The sequence below is a fragment of the Myotis myotis genome, unplaced genomic scaffold (genome assembly GCF_014108235.1).
Source record: "Myotis myotis isolate mMyoMyo1 unplaced genomic scaffold, mMyoMyo1.p scaffold_m19_p_2, whole genome shotgun sequence".
Lineage (NCBI taxonomy): Eukaryota > Metazoa > Chordata > Mammalia > Chiroptera > Vespertilionidae > Myotis > Myotis myotis.
Window position 1 is genome coordinate 93,189,858 of NW_023416324.1, and position 13,064 is coordinate 93,202,921.

General features: G+C 52.6%; 1 protein-coding gene across 6 annotated transcripts in view; it reads left to right on the forward strand.

The window, feature by feature from the left end:
- Window positions 1-13,064, forward strand: part of SLC22A23 (solute carrier family 22 member 23) — a 189,745-nt gene that overhangs the window by 168,698 nt on the left and 7,983 nt on the right. For 2 of the 6 annotated variants that reach the window (XM_036351009.1, XM_036351011.1), the window contains 4 exons: window positions 1,787-2,019; window positions 3,530-3,562; window positions 3,688-3,711; window positions 4,782-4,905. In XM_036351009.1, coding sequence (XP_036206902.1) covers window positions 1,787-2,019; window positions 3,530-3,562; window positions 3,688-3,711; window positions 4,782-4,905 — 414 coding nt within the window. The other 4 variants (XR_004974193.1, XM_036351010.1, XM_036351012.1 and 1 more) reach the window with 4 other exon arrangements.

Sequence of the window (13,064 nt, forward strand, 5' to 3'; positions counted from 1 at the left end):
AGGGGCCCAGCTAAGTCTTATAAGCCTGTCAGAGCTTTCTAACCAGTTGCTGGTGGATATGGGCCCCAACCCCAGCCTCAGCGCAGCTAGAGCCCCAGCCAGCCACCCCGGGCTGCACAGGCGGGGCCCTGGGCTAGTCCACACAGATGTGCATCCTTTCGACCACGAGAGGATGGGCCAGGCTAGTCCTGCCATTCCCCTCAGCTGTTTCTGTCAAAGCAGCTCCATTGAATCAGGTCTCGGTATTGGGGTTCCTGTTTAAATTTGGGGAAGATAAAAAGGTTCTCCTGCCAGAGCGATAGGAAAGCTCAGACCTCACTTACACCCTGTCCTCCAAGGGAGGAGACCATGGCCCAGGCAAGGGACTGACCAGCCATGGCCACCGGGTGGTCAGGGCCAAGACCTCAGGCCTCAGCCTCCTGGCCCAGAGTTGGCCCCAGGCACGGTCACCGCACCACTGTCCATCTCGGGCAGACACTGACCAATAGGACCATTAAGAATGGAGTGACTTCTCCAAGTTGTATTTTGGAAAAAAAACACAAAACGTGACAAAGACAAGATGACATTCTAATGATTCTTGTTGGAGGGTGCCTCTTTCTCTGGCTTTGTTGTCCTAAATTGCCTTTGTGGTCAGAGGACTTCCTCTCCACCAGAACAGAAAGGTGAAGACTTCCCTGCACCCTCCTGAAGCCAGGAGGAAAGGGCAGTCATCGGGCCAGGAGATGCGCTGAGTCTCAGTTACTAGATGAGAAAAGGACGCCCAGGGGCTGGGTCCTCGGCTGAGTGCTTCCCAAGCAGAAAGGCATGTGTTGGCAAAGGGCAGCATCCTGCTGCAGGGGTGGGGTCTGCTGCATCTTCGAGGCATGATGAGAGCACCAAGGGAGTCGGAGGAGAAGGGAATGGATGCTGAGCGCTGACATAACAAAGGGGCTCCCCCAGTGTGCAAGCGTTTCACACCAGACCCCGTCCCAAAGGGCCCTTCAGAGCCCTGGGTTCAGTCCACGTGGTGTGGTCACCACTGCTGCAGCCTCCCTGGGCGTGCACAGATGCTTCCCAGAGCAGACATCTGTCTGCAGCAGCTGGGACGCATGTTGCCAGCAGATTTCTGTGATCCTGTGGGGCAGACAAGAGGCTTGATCCGGACAGCGGAGGAAACGGATGTAAATGAAGAACTGAAAGTCTCCAAGACCATTTGGCCTGGCTTCTACTGGTTCTTCGGGGTGCCTTTGACAAGTAGTGGCAGAACAGGGTTGAATAGGTCATTCTCTGGACGGATTCCCAAGCCCCCAGAGCCCCGAGTGCTAAAGGAAGAGGCAGACACAGACGGGCAGTGTGTCTCTACGGTTGTCCTTTGCCAGCTGAGTAATGTGTGCAAGCGGCTGGACCTCCCTCAGCCTGTGTGCCCGCCTGTGAGGTGGGTCTGACAGCAGCTCCTACGTCACTGATGTGGGATTGAAGGAGCGACAGGAGGGGAGCACTCTGTCTTGCATGTGGGGTTCCCGTGAAATTGCTGTTTGAACAGAAGGCCTCGCTGCCTTTATGCTCACACCTTTCTCCTGGAGTGATGGCAGGGAGTGGGCACGCCCCAGCGAGGGTCACCTCTCTGAAGTCTTCAGTCTGCGTGTCTCTCTCCTATCCACTCACTTATGGTAACGGCACACTTTTGATTACACATGGAGCCGCTCACACAATTCCTTGTTGTTGGACACAGTGACTCCCGGGGAGTGGCGCGGTCCCTGGTGTCCCTGCGTGCCCGCACATGGCCCTCTCGGTGTGTCTCCCACAGGCTGACAGGGTTCGGGATCCACCACTGCTTCGCAAGGAGCATGATGGGCCACGAGGTGAAGGTGCCACTGCTGGAGAACTTCTACGCCGACTACTACACCATGGCCAGCATCGCCCTGGCCTCCTGCCTGGCTATGTGCGTGGTGGTCAGGTTCCTGGGGCGCCGGGGAGGGCTGCTGCTCTTCATGATCCTCACTGCCCTGGCCTCCCTCCTGCAGCTCGGGCTCCTCAACCGTGAGTAGAGCCGGGGGAGTGGGATGGGCTGTGGGGCGGGGGCGGGGCCGGGTGAAGGGGCCGGTGTACGAAAGGGCTGGTGGGACTTGAGACGAGTTTTCAGTGACCTGGTATTTCAAAATCAGCAGCTCTAACAGCTGTGCATGGTGACTGCCTTCTCTCCTCTCCTTCCCCAACCCTGGGCTCCCACTCAGAGCCGCCCTGACTGCACCTGCGTGGCCGCGGCTTCGCTAATGGCCAGACTATCTCTGTGACACCACCTGACGGAGAAGAACAAGGGCTTGTTTCTTCCCTGTGAAATGAAGGGGGAAATAAATGTTGACACTCTTACGTTGGGACACTGCTTTTCAGTAGATATTCCCAAGTTCCTCAGCTTGTCTTTGGGCCAAAGAATTTCTCAGTAAATGTTTAAATGATTTAAAGGAATGCTGGGGAATCCATGTGGCCCCTGCAAGTATGAGAAGGCAAACTCAGAACAGCGCCATGTGAGCCAAGGCGCACCTCCATGCATGGAAGGAGCCACAGGCATCTTTGTGGCCTGCTCACGGTGAGATGTGAGTGAGCCAGGCAGCTGAGCCCTCCTCTCACCGTGCCCGGCCTCCTGGGACAGCTCGGACACTGTGGGGACACGGATGCCATGAGGAGAGCCACCAGGCTGTGGGGACTGGGCTCGGGACCCTCGTGCACCGAGGGTCAGAGCCTCTGGTATGTCAGGTGTGTGGGATGTGGCTGAGACACACGTCAGGGTCCAGAACGGAAGGAAGCGAAAGAAAGCTCACAACTTCCTCAGCCTGTGTACACACTGGGTTAGAGAATAGCCGGTTTCGGCCTCATGAGGCAGTTTTCTAAGGGCAGGTCCTGTGCATCCTGCATCTCGCTGGGGACTGGTCTTTGTTTCAGCTGTGACTGACAAGGAACCGGAGAAGTGTTGTCTGTCTCTCGACCATCCTGTCCCTGGTGGGGCTGCCCGAGCTGCCCTCCCAGGGAGTGGGCGTTCCAGGGGGTGTGCAGGCAGCCCGGGACGTCACTGTGCTCTCTTCCCTGAGCAGGAAGGAATGCCACAGCTACTTTGTGCAAAGGACAAGTCGTCTGAGGATCAGACTCAGAGCATAACGCCCCTGGCGGTGGCCTGGCCGCAGCGGAGGCTCCCTGAGCACAGGCCAGCGGTGATGAGGCTCATGCGCAGCGGAAGTAGTGCTTGGCTCAGGCCAGGGAGTGAGCCAGAGTCGGTTCCGAAGGGTGCAGGCTTCTCCCCAGGATGAGGCCAGTGAGGCTTTAGCCTGCCCTTCCCAACAGGAAGAGTTTTGTTTAGCCGAGTGCTAATTCCAGTGCCTGGGACTGTCCCACAGGCCTTCTCCACCTCTCTAGCTCTCTGGCCCAGACCTGCAGGGAATTCACTGAGATTCCAGCCACGTGGAAACACACACACTTGCCTAATGTGCTTTCTTTCTCCCCCTTTTCCCGCTTTCTTTGTCCTCGTCCGTGTGCTGCCATCATCTCCGTGGCCCAGTGATTGGGAAGTACAGCCAGCACCCAGACTCAGGTGAGCCCCACGTGCTTGTGCATGCGCGTCATCATCTTTGTATTGCATCCAAATGGGCAATTTCATAAACACTCACACGCCTGTGTTTTCCCTCTCCTGTTTCTCCTTCTCCTTCACCCTCCAAGAGTTGCAGCTGAAGTTGGCCGTAGGTTGGACACTATAAGCATACATCTGTGTTCTCTACCCCCTTTGCTTCTAGAAAGAGCTGCTCATCCTCCTGTTTGTGCCCAGTTTGCACGCATGCCCTCGCCTCTTCCCCTGGCACCGGCACCGGCAGTCAGCACAGGCCTCAGCTGCCACCCACGCAGAGATGCAGAGTGTCTTAGGGACAGTGCTGGGCGAGATCAGAATGCCCAAGGGTGTTGGAGGCCTGGCTGACCATGCTGCCGAGGGAAGCTGCTGTCTGCTTGTGAATGAGTCTCGCGGGCTTGTTGCTCTCCGCCGCGGGGACGGCAGCGCCACCGCCGTGCACCGCAGTGCTGCTGGTCACACGTGCCTGGCCTGACCCAAGCCCATGCCCCTGGGCCCTCCACAGGGAGAGCCTGGGTCCCCGTGCAGCCTCGCAGGGAACTGAGCTCTGCCCCAGCGGCCCGCTATTGCTTCACGCTAGACGCCACCTTGGCATGAGGTCAGACTCTAGTGCCATTTGCAAGATGCTTGAGCCCTTGCAAAGGGTTGGTTGAGCCCTTTCCTTCCAGGCCCATAAATTTTTCTGTTTGGATTATTTGAGTTTTTGTTCCCTTAAATCAAGCCTTAGATACCCTGCCCCGTGTATTGGACTGGGCAAAACTAAGGCCCGAATAGCCACGGCTCTCTGAGTGTGGGCACCTTTCTCTGGAACCATATGGAAGGCTGAGACAGAGTGGACATTGCTGTAACCCTGAGACCGCCAGCCTCCCTTCCTGCCAGGCTGGCTCGGCCTGAGGCACCCAGCAGTCCATGTGTGCCCCAGCCCTCAGGACCCACAGGGGACCTGCAAGAACCTGGCAGTCTACTGCCCAGAGGGTCTGACCTCCTGCCTCTGGGCTGCTCCTCCCTCTGCAGAGGGACTGAGCACCCTGGTCTGCACCCCAATAGCAGAGAGGGGAAGAGGGAAGTCCCTTCATGCATCCCAGGCCTCCCTGCTCCCCTCTGCCCCGCTCTCTCTGCCCCAGCGTGACTAGCTTCCTTTCCCCTTCCCTCTGCCCCTCCTCACCAGCCCTTTCTGATTGCCCTTCAGGTATGAGCGACAGTGTCAAGGACAAATTCTCCATTGCATTTTCCATCGTGGGCATGTTTGCCTCCCACGCAGTGGGAAGCCTCAGTGTGTTCTTCTGTGCAGAGATCACCCCCACGGTGATAAGGTGAGTGGTGGGAGATGCCCCGCAGGATGTGTTCTTGGGACCCTGGAGGGCTTCCCATTTGGCAAGGCTCCGAGTGAGTTCACAGCTCAGCTTTGGCCGGCCCTGGCCTCGGGCAAGGGTGATGCAGCTGCTGAGCAGTGAGCTTAGTGAGGCGGCATGCCACCCTGACCTGAGGCAGCTGAGAATCAGGTGAGAACTTGATCCTGGGCTCTGCCAGGCTGCAGTCTGAGGACGAGGAGGAGGGGGAAGAGGAGAAGGAGGAGGAAGAGGAAGAGGAAGGGGGAGGAGGAGGAGGAGGAAGGAGGAGAAGTAGGAGGAAGAGGAGGAGGGGGAAGAGGAGAAGGAAAAGGAGGAAGAGGAAGGGGAAGGGAAGGAGGGGGGGAGGAGGAAGAGGAGAAGGAGGAGGAGGAGGGGGAGGAAGGGAACACGGCAATGACTGGAAAGGAGTGAAATCGGCAGATAACTTACATCCTCACTTCAACTGAAATCAAATGCTGCCAACTCCTCTGAGAGACCCCAATGGAAAAAGTCTTTTCCTAAATAAAAAAGAGAAGTAGAAAGGGCCTTATTTTTTTACTGGCTTGAGAAGTTGATGTCACTATTCCAAGTTGATGTCACAGGCCACATAGAGAGAAAGCCCAGCAAGTTATATCATTGACTTACTGAGCCAGTATTTGTCACAAACCCACCCATGTGGCGGGCAGTAGCCGAGTGAGCAGCACAAGGACCCAGCCTGGCAGAGTTAGGATTAGTTCATAATTTCCCGAGAGTGGTGCTAACTTGTGCTTAGCTCATTTCTTTTGGTTCATGGAGGTTTGGTCCTTCCTGGTGCTATCCCTGAGTAGTGGGGGGCAGGAGAGGGGGCACACACCATTTGATGTTACTAAGATCATCTATAATAATAAAAGGGTAATGTGCTAATTAGACTGGACATCTTCAGGACATTATTCCAGACGTCCTTCCTGACGAAGCCAGGGCCGGAGGGAAGCCAGCCCAGGCCCCGGGTGCCTGCCGGCAGCTGGAGGAGGGAAGCCCGGTTCCCAGGTCCCGGGTGCCAGAGGGAAGCCAGTGCCGGCAGCCGCGGGAAGGAAGGCCTACTCTTGCACGAATTTTCATGCATTGGGTCTCTAGTAGCATAATAAAAGGGTTTGCCTTTATTTAAAAGGGCACCACTTAACTGCAAAGTCATAGGTTTTCCTGGTAATTACTGTGTGGGACTATGGAAGAGCTCACCTTGGTTTACTTTGAACTTTGTATGGGAATATCACTAGCATTTCCAACACATGTTTTAAAACATAAACTATGAATATGGGCAATTGTTCAGCTGCGAAATAAAACCCAGAAGCCAGCATGACGACACTCTTTCCACCCGTACTTTCCCACATGGGGAAACTAGTGGAGGCCAACGTGATAGGCCCAAGGTGGGATTTGCTGGACTAATTATTTTAGCCCCAGGCCACTGGGAAGGACTCTGGGAGGAGGCAGGTAGGTTCATGGACTCTTCTTCCCACATTCCCAGCAGGCACGCTGACCGCTGATGACAGAATTTTCACATGACCTCATTTTGATTCATTCTCCCAGATTTTTACAATATATGCCAAGCCCTAGCCCGAGGCTGCTTGGTGCTGTGGGATAAAATGCCAAGCAATTGTGTACTTAAGAAATGAGCTGGGAAATGCCACATAGTCCGTCCTGCCCAACCTCTGCCCAGAAAAGTGAAGAGCTGAGTCTGAAGTTTGCTCTTACTGTAATGCTGGATGTTGCAAAGTGCCTGAGGCAGATGGCAGCTCTCTCTCTTCTTTACCTACACCTCCTCCCTTCACAAAAGATTCCAGCAAAGAGGATTCTCTCTGTGGAGCAAAAGTCAGGGTTAGGCCGGCTCTCTGCTGGCCTCTGCGGACCCTGTGACTGCAGATGCTCCCCTGCGATGGCCACCCCTCCCCTCTGGGAGTGGGGAGACTTTACTATTCCCTGTGAGATTTTGCATAAGCAGCTGAACTGTAGGAAACCTGGAAAGATGATTTGGGGCAGAAATTCAACAAATATGTTGTCAGATTGAGTTTGCCAAGATGACAAATTAGAAAAATCTTGGCCCTTGGTGATGTTTTTGTACTTGCAGAGAATGAAAGAAAATTCAGTCCAAAGGGGGTCTTGTCTCCTGGCCAGGATGGAACTTTCTGGTGTTACTGATGACCCCCTCTTGGCACCGTTTCCTTCCGAAGGCAGTCCCTTACACGCACTCAGGGACAGTTCCTACACAGTCCCAGGACCGGAGTGGCTTTCTCATCCTCCCCCCACTGCGTGCAGATAAATCCAGGGTGAGCTAGGATGGGTGGCCTGCGGTCTGCGAGTTTCATTGTTCTTAGTACAAAACTAGCCTTTTTCTACAAAGATGTATTAAAAACACATCTTCTGAACAAGAACGATAGTGCAGGTCAGCTGCCAGGGCTGACTGTGGGCAAATGGGAGAACCTTTCTGCACAAAAGCTTGCGGAACTCCATTGTCCAAGAATGACAGCGACTCACCAGGGCTAATTAATCAATTCGTCATGTTCCGTGATCCCACCAGAACTTCCCACTGCCGCTGCCGGGCACGCCTCCCTCCGGGCAGGCTCGTGTAGACGCCACTGTTCTTACCATTAGCGGAGACAGCGAGGCAGCAGGTGCGCTTGGGGGATATTGCAGGTGGGTGGGAGGGGCCTGTGTCTGCAGCACCTTCTCTGCTTTGGCTTGGACAGTGGCAGGGTCCCGGTTGATCCAGAAGCAGCTGGCAGCTTTTTGTGGCAGGTCATCTTTTCTATGCGGTGTCCACCTGGAAGCGCAGGTGGGAGCCCCTTGTTCCCAGTCAGGTGAGAAAGGAGGCAGGTGCTGGTGACCACAGCAAGTCCACCTCATTTTCCCGAAGTTCTCATAGGTTCCCTCCACGCCCTGAGCCTCAATGGTGGGTCCCCTAGTCTCGTCCGAGCCCATCCACTCCCTCCTGGTGTCTCCAGCTCTGCTCCCCTCAGGCCACCCCACCTCCTTCTAGAAACTTTTCTTGGCACTTGCCTTACCTGACACCTTCATCCTAACTAACCCCTCCCGGTTCCCATCTCAGGACTAGACCCCAGACCCTAGGTCTTCCTCTGTAAAGTTGCCTCAGGAGCCACCACTGGGGACAAAATGGCCTATGTGTAATGTAGAGTCTGCTTAGCTTTTTTAAAAATTTGTGTCTTAAATATATAAATACAATATTTATAACAAATGCTCAGTGAGTGACCAGAAGCCAAGGAGAAGAGCCACACACATTAGAAGTTAAACATCAGGACGAGGGCTGAGCAGAGGGCAGAGGATGAGCCAGAGCCCAGATCTGGGTCCTCAGCCCAGAGGAAAGAGCAGAAGTGGGCCAGTGTGATCCCAGAAGCCACTCATCCCTGCATGGCCCCAGCACGTCCTTCAGCCAGCCTCCACCTCTGTGCCCTCACGTGAGAGGACTCATGACCGTCGCCTTGTGTGGTGGTGGTGATGAGGGAGGAGAGGATATAGGCAAAGGGTTTGGCCTTGTAAAGGAAAACTGATATTGACAGCTATCCCAAGATATTGGCAAAGCTTGTATGCCTATGGATTGATATTGAGCTCAGAATCCATTTTTCATTCTTTTACATGTCTGCTCATAATAATAGTTATATTTATTCTTTGGGGTTTTATAGAAAACCCCAGTCCAACTATTTATAATTATTGAACATGTATAACTGTCCATACTCTTTTTTAAAAAAAAGAAAATTGATATAGTCCTACCTGAAAATTTTTGGTTATTATATTTATTTCTGTAAAAATTGACACAAATATTTGTTCATCCTTGACTTCACAGAGTCTAGTAAGACAAGCTAAGTAACATAAAAGAGGAAGTGAGAAATGGGAGGTATGTTTCTGGGATTCACATGTTCAATGGAATGATTTGAAGATTCTGGAATTCTTAATTCATTTGCTATTTCCAGTAAGGCGGCTCCCTGTATATGGATCTTTTTATCCTTAATTTAAATATTGTAACTAGTAAAATAAAGATAGCTGGTGGAAATGAAAATTTGTGTGCTCCCAAAGCACAGCAAGTTGCCCCTCCCCCATTATCTTTTGTCTGTAAATTGAGGGTCTGACTGCTCTACTGTGCATATGCTGCCCTCTAGTGGCAACCTGGAGAAGGGCAGAAAAACGCAGGAACCAATTGTGGGGAGGAAAATGAAACGATCACCTAATTATTAGCATGTAATGATCCCATTCAGTGAAATTTCAAAAAGAAAACACAAAGCCAAAAATGATGTGCCAAATTCTGCCAAAATTGTTTCTAATCTTACTGAATAATTTTAAGGTATCTTTGATAGAAAGCCAAACAGAAAATTGCTTTCATTGAAAAAATATATAAAGATATATTGCACATTATATATGCATGTCTACATACCTGTTTATGTATATATAGTATATAGGTAATTTTTTAATGGTCCCTCTAATCCTACCAAAAAGCAAATATATTTCATGTGACATGATTTATTAACATAATGTATTAGTATGGTCAAGTTCATTGGGCATGATGAAGGGAGACTTCTGTGTGGTGCTGAGCTCTGCTCCTTCAACCATGAATCCGTGTTCAGTCTCTCTCGTGGGTCTGTGCACTCTACCTGCATGCATGTTAACCCATGTGTGGTCTTTACATGCACTGAGCTGCCTGCCAGTGGCATTCACTCTTAGTGGCAAGGTCAGGTGGAAGCCAAGCAGGTTTCAGAGAAAATGATGTCTTACTGATATCAAAGGCCCCGCTGAAACATGTCCATTTTCCCCGGCATCCAGTACGTCCCTTGCAACATCCTGTGGCTTCCTGAAGTGACTAGAATGACCAAAAAGACTAAGTGGCACTCTAGCTGGTTTGGCTCAGTGGATAGACCATCAGCCTGTGGACTGAAGGGTCCTGGGTTCGATACCGGTCAAGGGCACATACCTCGGTTGCAGGCTGGATCCCCGGTCCTGATCTGGACAATCAATCAATGTGTCTCTCTCACATCGATGTTTCTCTCTCTCTCCCTCTCTCTCTCTCTCTCTCTCTCTCACACTCCCTCTCTCTCTCTCTCCTTCTCCCACTCTCTCTAAAAATAATGGGAAATTATCTTCTGTATTAACAACAACAACAAAAGACTAAGTGGCTATTTTAGGAGCTCATACTACTCATCTCACAGATGGAGTCAATCACGGTGCTCTTTCCGGCGGTCATCTATGTTTAACCTGTCCTGTTTGTTTGGGCGAGCTGACCTTCCTACCTTCGAAGCCAGGGTAATCCATAAACAGCCAATATTTACTAGGCATAGACAGTGTGTGCCCGTTGATATTCTAGGAAGTACTCCTTGACCTTGAAGGGTCCATAAGCTAACAATGATGGTGAGCACATGAACAAATACTAATAGAAAGGTTCAGAGTGTCTTTAAAAGGTTCTCCGGGACACTCTATCTGAGAAGGAGTTAATAGCTGGGAGACATTCCCCAAAATACTGCTGTTCCTCATTTGTGTCCCCTTGATGGCTCAGTGGCACATGATGTGACCATTCCTCTAGTGCTTTCAGTCTCTCCCTTGGGGAAGGCGTTCTAATGCACAGACGGCACTGATGACATGTCACAACCTGGGTGAGGAGGCTGGCTGCTTTCTTCCATGGCTAAGTGTAGGGAATGCTATCACTCATTGATTAGTGTATCAGTTATCTATTGCTGTGTAACAAATTACCCCACAACTTAGTGGCTTAAAGCAACCTATGCTTATTCTATCACAGTTTCTGTGGGTACAGCCTGCATGGCCTAGCTGGGCTCTCAACTTCAGGGTCTCCCCCGGCAACAATCAGCTGGACTCACTTCCAAGCTCATTCAGTAACTGGCAGTTTTCTTAACCCATCTGGGCTGCTATGACAGAACACCATAGACTGGGTGCTGTATACACAGAAAGTTAGTTACTTCTCATAGTCCTGGAGGCTGGGAAGGCCACGGTGTCCGTGGGTTTGGTGTCTGGTGAGGGCCTGCTTCCTGGTTCACAGATGCCGTGTTCTTGCTGTATCCTCACATGCTGGGAGGCAGAGAGCTCTCAGAGGTCCTTCTCTAAGAGCACCAACCCCATCATGGGGGCTCCATCCTCATGACATAATCACTTCCCAAAGGGCCCCCTTCTGATACCATCACATTGGGGATTAGGAGTTCACATATGAATTTGGGGGGACACACACATTCAAACTGTAACAGGAGTATTCAGTTCCTCACCGAACAAGGACCTTGTTCCTTGTTGGCTTTAGGCTGGGGGCCACCTTAGGTCCTAGCCACATGGACCTCAACAACCCAGCAGCTTGCTTCATGAAAGCCAGCAAGGGAGTTTGCTGGAGTCCAGTCTTCTGTAAGCTAATCATGGAGGGACAGCTCATCACCTTTGCTGCATTTTATTAGTAAAAAGTGAGTTGCCAGGTCCAACTCATCTCGAGGTACGGGGTGTGAACAGTGGGTGGTGGGAGTGATTGGGACCATACCGAGTGAATACCCAGGTGCCAGCCAGCTCTCAGCCAGCGGCTGGGTAGAGGCTAGAGCTAGCACACTGAGTCAGGCCTGGTCCCACCCTGGAAAACCACTGAAGAATAAGAGCCGCACAGACATGCAAACAGGAGTGAGTCAAGTGTGCTGAGGATATGGTGGGAGCACCGGGAGGAGAGAAGGCAGTGGGCGGAGCACTTGGCAGCCTGCACAGCCTGTACCAGGGCCCAGAGGGAGCAGCCAGTGGTCTGGGAGGAGGGAGGTGAGTGCACGGGGAGCAGTGTGGGGGGAGGGAGGGAGCCGGAGCAGAAGTCTCTGGAAGGGAGAGGGGTGTGAGGCAGCTTCAGGAGGCATTGTCTGCAGGGCTTGGGTGTGATGGCCAGGGAGGAGGAGAAGGAAGGAACAAAGTCGTTCCAACACCTCCACCAGCCTGTGGGTCCCACCTTATCTCTGGAGGCTTTAGGCCTCTCTCTCTTCCTCACCCAAGGATATGTTTCTTTTTGATTTTTAGAGAAAAAGGAAGAGAGGGAGGGAAGAAAGAAGAGAGAGAGAGAGAGAGAGAGAGAGAGAGAGAGAGAGAGAGAGAGAGAGAGAGACATCAAACCCGCACCCTGACTAGGAATCAACCCTCCTCTCTTTAGCCTCTCAGTTCTTGAACTTGCTCAGCTCAGGCCTTGCTGTCAGGTTCCTCCTCATCCCTCACCAAACACCCCCAACCCCAGCCAATCCACTGATCTCAGTGGTCTTCCCTTCACCTCCTGCTGTTTGTCACTTTAATATTAATGCAGCAAGAAAGGAGTTAGAAATGCATATATTTCTGCTTTGTGGTGCAAACAGAGAGGTGATGAGAGCTTAGCCGAGCAGAGAATATCAGCAGCAAGCCTGCTCCGCCTAGGGCTGCTCGCTGTGCCGCTCCCCCTACCCCCTTTACGGATTCTCCCTGCGGCTCACAGAGGGGACGCTGCGGATGATGGAGCCAGAGCTCTGACCCAGCCGCCTGTTCTCTTAACTGTTGCACCTCCTGCCTGTGTAGCAAGAAGAGTCTGTGAGGCAGCTCGCTCTGGCCTGGCCTGTGTGTGTGGGTTGCCCAAGGTGGGGTGGCCCTAATTGCTAACTGCAATCTTGATGCTCCTCTACTTGAATGAACACCAGTGACAAGTCATGTCTCCTTCTTCACTAAGCACACGAGGCAGTCACCTACCCAGGAACCTGGCAGGGCTGGGCGTGAAGCACCGGAGCTCAGCTGGGGCAGAGTGAGAGAACCCCATGGAGGGCTTGGAGGGGAGAACGGGCAGGAGGGCAGCAGGGCGGGGGAGCCCTGGGAGCTGTGCATTATCTGGAGGCAGAAGGGAGCCATGGAAGGATTTTGAGCAAGTGACTGGCATGATCAGCTCTGTATTGTAGACAGGGCACTTTGTCAGCAGTGAGGAAATGAAGTCTGAGGAGATGGGAGGATCCCTGTGGGAGACACCAGTGAAAGGAGTGTAACCCCCATGGGCCTGAGCTGCTCAGGGTTGGACAGGAAGGGGGCTGGGAAAGGGAAGTGCCAGGGACTCCCAGGCTTGGCTTTGTCCCTAGGGCAGTGCACTTGGTGAGACTGTCTGAAACCCAGCCTGGGTCTTAGCCTGCAGC